At 39.1% G+C, this 6,538-nt stretch overlaps 1 protein-coding gene across 1 annotated transcript; it reads right to left on the bottom strand.

Moving 5' to 3' along the window:
• Window positions 1-4,953: 4,953 nt before the first annotated feature.
• Window positions 4,954-6,180, bottom strand: LOC120069556. The gene is made up of 2 exons (XM_039021344.1): window positions 5,368-6,180; window positions 4,954-5,028 (listed from the first exon to the last, which is right to left on the bottom strand). The coding sequence occupies exons 1-2, from the start codon at window positions 6,178-6,180 to the stop codon at window positions 4,954-4,956; spliced, it is 888 nt and encodes a 295-aa protein (XP_038877272.1).
• Between the last annotated feature and the right edge of the window lie 358 nt (window positions 6,181-6,538).

Consider the following 6,538-nt stretch of genomic DNA (forward strand, 5'->3'; position numbering starts at 1 on the left):
TGCCTGGACACAACCGCAGTATAATGACCTTTCTTTCGACCCTAAACCGTTAGAGCTTGCTCAGTCAACTGACCAAAATGTGTCTTTAGAAGTTATAATGAGAAATTTGTTTAACCACAATTTCTCTTTGTAGTGGGAATATCTTCAAATCTAGCAGGCCAGTCTTTAGTTCGCAGAGGATGAAGGAACCCTGTGATAGGTCTTTGAGCAGAACACAAGATCGTCTCAATTTTCCAATTTCACATAACATATAATTTTACAGAGATGAACAGAAAATTATGCATTTTATTTTGAAATTAACAACATGCTCAAAACGAAATAGATAGTTAAAATTAGGATTCAGAACCCATACATTTGAAGGATAATTAAAATTAGGTTCCGAAGGTTACTCTTCGAATGTTAAAAACCTTGTGTCGATGACAAATTTAATGCTTAGTAGTTTAAAATCTCACAATTGTCATGTGCTCTTACAACAATTATTTCCTATTGTGATAAGATCAGTGCTATCCAAACATGTTTGGTATTCCATAACTCAGTTGTGTATATTTTTCAATTGGGTATGCAACAAGGTCCTAGATGTGCAGCAATTAGAAAAGTTGGAAGAAGATATTGTTCTTATATTATGCTTATTGGAGAAGTATTTTCCTTCTTCATTTTTCACAATTATGGTGCATCTCACAGTACACATAATTAGGGAAGTTAAACTTTGTGGGCCTATATAACTACGATGGATGTATCCCTCTGAAAGATTCATGAAAGTCATTTAAAACTTCGTGAGAAATAGATATCATCCAGAAGGTTGTATTGCTGAAAGTTATATAGTAGAAGAAGCCATTGAATTTTGTTCTGATGTCTTGTCTAGAGTAGATTCTATTGCGGCTGGCACTCATAATTCACAAGATTTTTTAGACAATTCAAATATTTGTAGACCATTGTCCAAAGGAGTTTCTTTCAAACCTGAACAAGAACTTTTATACCAAGCTCATCGGTATGTTTTGGAAAATACAATTGATGTGCAACTATATTCAAAGTAAGTTTTTTCAATGATTTTGGTTTTATTTTTTCATTTAGTTTTATGATACTATACAATGTTTCAATGTTCATTTCAAAGAAAACATATGATGGCTTTGCAATTGCAACATCGAAATAAGTCTAAAAATCAGAAATGGATTGAAGGGGAACATAATCAGACTTTTATATCTTGGCTACGAGAAGAGGTAAAATGTCCAACTTATTGTTTTACATACACTTTTTAATGCCTGAGGTGGAATGGAAATTCTCATGGTAGGTTGCAACTGAGCTTGAAATGGGAAATACTTAAGTTTTTTAGATAGCTTAAGGTGGATTGCTCATGGTTCTCATCCTTTTGTGATTACGTATGGCAGTTATGTAACAAATGGATGTTGCTATCACACAAAATCTTGTGATAAAGATCGAAGTGTACAAAATAGTGGAGTTAGTTTAGTTGCAAAAACGATGCAAGTGTCTAGTTCAAAAGATAAAAATCTCATCATTGGAGATATGTCTTTTTATAGAGTGATACAAGAGATATGGGAACTAAATTATCATATGTTTCATGTTGCTGTGTTTAGATGTGATTGGGTTGAGAACAATAATGGTATCAAAATCCATGAGCTCGATTTTGTCTTAGTCGATTTAAATAAAATAGGTCACAAGTCTGATTCTTTTATACTAGCAACCCAAGCAAGACAAATATTTTATGTTGAGGATCCCAGTAATGTTAGATGGTCAATTGTTCTTACCCCACCACAAAGGGACTTTGAAGATAGATATAATGACGATGAACTTGGAGATACAATATTACATTGTCAAGGAATACCCAATGATATGTCGAATATTGATGTACATAATGACTTGGATGAGGACATGTCAACATATGTACGATCGAATTGTGAAGGCACATGGATACCTACATCACATTTTATGGGTAGTTTCTATATTGTGTAATATGATAATAATTTTTTTAATTTATAATTTTTATCAATCATATTTGATTTTTTGTTTGCTTAATATGTATACAATGATAATTGTTTCTTAAATTTGATTGCTAGTTTTTTATTTATACACCACTTGGAGCATAGTAGAGTGGGTGACGAAGATTTAGAGCCTAGTGACAAAGAAATAGTAGTTATTAGGTCAAATGAAACCATCAATCAAAATAAGAGAGAATGGGAAGCTACTATTTGAAGGAACTCTTGACGACGAGCATCCATGAGCGCTTTCGGATCTTTCCAATTTCACCGTGACAGAAATACACCATATACATTCGAACATATAGTTATGCAAATGTACAGTAATTAACAACATGCTTTGAACACTAAAATGTAATGGAAAGAGTTCTCATACTAGTTGAAGACGCTCTTCAAGCTTTGGAACCCAAACGCAGTGGAAGACTTCTACGCGATCTACCATCGCCTAACAAATGCGTCGTCTGCAGCAGCACGATCATCTACACGAGCGGCAGCACCACGAACTATCACGAACGAGTGAACGCAGCGGGGACGACACCACCAAAATGGAGCCCCTGGTATTCTCAGAGTGAGAATCCAAAGAGTGGTCTTTGGTGAGTTTGGTAGAGGTTGGAGAAAGAACTAATCGTGTAGACGATAAGCAAGTGGGAGAGAAAAGGAAGCTATCATATAGCTAAATGCTTATCGTTTAGAAGAAGCTACACGATCGTGTAGGTTTTATTAAACGATCATTTAGGAAAAGGTAGACGATCGTTTAGAAAATACGGCACACTATACGATCGTTTAGGAACTAGTGTGCGATCGTTTAGGCGCTGAGCGACTATCATATAGGCTCTCGACTTATGCGATCGGTTACGTTTCCACACCGACGCCAAATTTTTTCCAAACCTTTTTTCGAACTTTGCAAAATGAACAAAATTTAATTTTATTCTTCAGTTACAATAATCGACGAGGCTGCTCCCACTAACACACGTCCGAGAGAAATTTTAGGCCAATTATCATATAATTAACCAATTAAATAATTAATAAATATAATCATATTATATTCTTACCCTATAGTTTGATATCACATATCTACTAATAGTAATTTCTTCTCTATTTGATATAAAACATATTTATATCTAATTTCCTCCAAAATAATGTATCTCATACATTTAGCCAATTATATCATATATAATTAACCAGTCCAATTATATCAATCGAACTTTCTCTTGTCAATTTGAACATTTCAAATTAACCCAAATACTGATTGTCAACTTTATCCAAGCTACCCAGGGGACCTAATGGACCTGTGGCTCGAAGCTTCAACGGTCCATGAATAGCTGACTAAACTCTTTAGCCACGAGATCCACTATCCGTTAACTGTCAGACATTCCACTAAAGACCAACAGCTGAACTCTTCTTACCACAGATATAGTTCTATATCCATCGGATATAACCAATCATGAGTATGATGACCATTCACAGATGCTCGTAAGTACAGCTGGGCCAAATTACCATTTTGCCCCGGTAGTTACATCTCACTCCTTAAGTACCACTGATTCCTCTAATGAACAATACAACATAGTTCAACTATAAGTGAACACCTCCCAGGCCTAGCGAAGGTGTGTGGCACCACATCGTTCAAGCCCCAGAATCAGCCCTTAAGGGAGCTATCTATCTACTTACCCCTTCCTCGAGGAAGGAGTGAATTCCATCTTGTGTAGCTGAGTTCCCAGCTCCCAAATTAGACGAATCCCCAAAATAGTAGGTTTGAATCGGCGACCTGACCACTCACACCCATACAAATTAAAGAACTGCCTTAAATGGAAGTGTAAAACCCATGGCCTATTTTTCTCCAACGCATCAATCCTCCAACGCATCGCAAGGGCGCACGGCTCCAATGCATGGCTTAGCATCAACGCATGGTACACTTAGGTCGCATGGCATGGGCGCTTGACCGACAGCTTGGCATGGACGTATCACTCGGCAGGGCTTGCTCATCCGCTCGACGCATGGATGCTGCCATCAACGCATCGCTTGCTTGGCCGCTCGACACATGGACGCTTGCATCGTTCGCTCAGCCGCTCGACGCATAGGCGAGGCGCTTCGACACATGGATAGGCAAGGCGCTTCGACGCATCACTGGGTGGGGCATCACTACGCATCTGGCCGAGCTTGCTCGACGCATGGCTGGTCGTCTGGTCGAGCCTGCTCGACACATGCCTCCCTCCAGCCCTCATGCTATCCTTCAACCGTCCATCACTTTCAATACATCCTTTGCTAATACATTGATCTCCAAGGCATGTGTTACTCTTACTACACTTCTCCCTTTGCCTAAGTCTTTAGGCCAACGCATTGAACACACCTAGGCACTTAGTCAAATTTTGTAGTAGAAATTTCTCTTAACCACATCTTTACCACTTAGGGTTTAAATCCCCAAAGTATTCCATTCCCTTTTTATCCCTTAGGGTCCCTCCTACTCTTACCCTAGGATTTAATTCTTCTTTATTCTATGCTATTGAAGGAAAATGGGCCATGGGTTTTACATTTATCCTCCCCTAAAAAGAAATTTCGCCCTCGAAATTTAAGACAACAAAAACAAACATTCTTTTTATTTATGTACGGTTCGTGTTACATTCTTATTTAATCATCTTGTTTTATTCAAATTGTACATCATTTCCTTCCCTCAAGTTTCCCTCCCCTCAATACCAGTAGTCCATCCATGGTTTATTTCCTCCTGAGCTACTGGCAGGGTTATTGGTTGGGCAATCCTTGCACTAGTGGCTGGGTTGCTCACATTTCAGGCACAACCCCTCTCTTCCTTCCTGGTCCCTCCAGTGGATCCTATGGCACCTACCGAAGGGAAAATCTCTGGTTGCATCAAGGGTTGGGTCTCGATGACTGAGGAAACGTTGGAACTCTGAGCATTGCTTTCCTTTATGCCTCGTCTGCCTATAGATGTAACATTTATCGGTCCCTTTTAAGCACTCCCCTTGGGTGATACATCCCACATCTCCCACACGATGGGTTTCTTTCCTGACTTGATCCCATCTAGCTATCATACATTTCAGCAAACAACAGGTTTTGTTAACAAGTATTTATTAATCACAATAACATATTACAAAAAGAAAGTTTTCTACATAACATTTATAACAGAAAATAATACACATCCATTTTACTCTGCGGGGACTTTTCCCTTGCCGGAGTCCTCTTTTCCTAGTTGGGGGAAGTTTCATCTATAGTGACCAACCTCTCCACAGCTGTAGCATACATTTGCCCCTCCGTAGCAGCACCCAAAGTGGTATCTCTTGCAATTCGTACACCATGGTCTTCGGGTGCTGGCTACTGATTTGTTGGGTTTGTATGCTTCCTCCAGGGTAAACTCTTTGGTTACCTTCTGCTTTCCAGAGTTGGTCTTATTTATTTTTCTATCTAGGACTCCTAAGGAGTATTTTTGGCTTCTTCCTCTCTCCCACGCAGGTTCTGAAATTGCTAGCGATTCCAAGCTAGCTTCCACACGTAATGCCATTTCCACCAATTTTGGAAAATCCTGCCTATCCATGCTGGCAGTTACGTGTGTCCGGATTTCACCCCGTAGCCCTTCCTTGAATCTTCTACTCCTCTCCGTCTCATCCATAATTATACAGGAGGCATATTTTCTAAGCTCAGTGTATTTCTGTTCATACTCGGCTACTGTTAGTGAGCCTTGTACGAGTTTCAGAAATTCATTTCGCTTTGCATCGCGAAATGTTTGAGGATAGAATTTCTCATGGAAGGCTTTTCCAAATTCCTCCCAGGTTACTTCTTCCATTCCTCTTCTTCTATCTTTAAACACTCGCCACCAATCCTCCGCCCTTTTTTGGAGTAGGAAAGTGGCTAGGGCTACTTTTCTATCTTCAGGGCACCACATTACCCTGAAGCATTTCTCTACCATCACGAACCAAGCTTCAGCATCAGCTGGGTTCATGGTTCCTTCAAAAGTTGAGGCTCCTAAGGCCTTCAACCTTTCAATACTAAACCACTTTTTGGGGTCTACTGTAACCTCTCCTAGGTTTTCGGCTAGGCACCGAGCAAATCTTCTCATCATTTGCTCATCAGTTCCATCCTCCGACTGTGGATGGCTTGATTCGCCTTGGTCTCTTTCCGTTGTTTTTGAGGTAGCATCTGAAGTACTTACTGGTTGCTTGCGTGGTCTGTCACGTGCCATGATTCCTATAATAAATCACATATTTAGACTTATTATAGCATTACTATATTCTTTTCTAGTTAACCCCTTATTTACAGTGGTGAGGCGTGATATAATCTGTTACTACTTTAGCTCAACTACTAGTTTCTTTTAGTATATTTACAACGGAAAAACATTACATGCTTTTTAATAGAAACTAGTTTACAAGTTCAAATTATAAAATACACATGGAAACCCTATCCCAGTAACCATTCTTATTTACAGTTATTTTTCAACTTGTGGCAGACCTTAACCAATACCGCAACCTGAACTCGTCAGCTACCTGCAAGGTAAACATAGAAACAAACCATGAGCTTTTACAAAACTCAGTGAGTGGTAA

Source organism: Benincasa hispida, unplaced genomic scaffold, assembly GCF_009727055.1.
Source record: "Benincasa hispida cultivar B227 unplaced genomic scaffold, ASM972705v1 Contig504, whole genome shotgun sequence".
Taxonomy (NCBI): domain Eukaryota; kingdom Viridiplantae; phylum Streptophyta; class Magnoliopsida; order Cucurbitales; family Cucurbitaceae; genus Benincasa; species Benincasa hispida.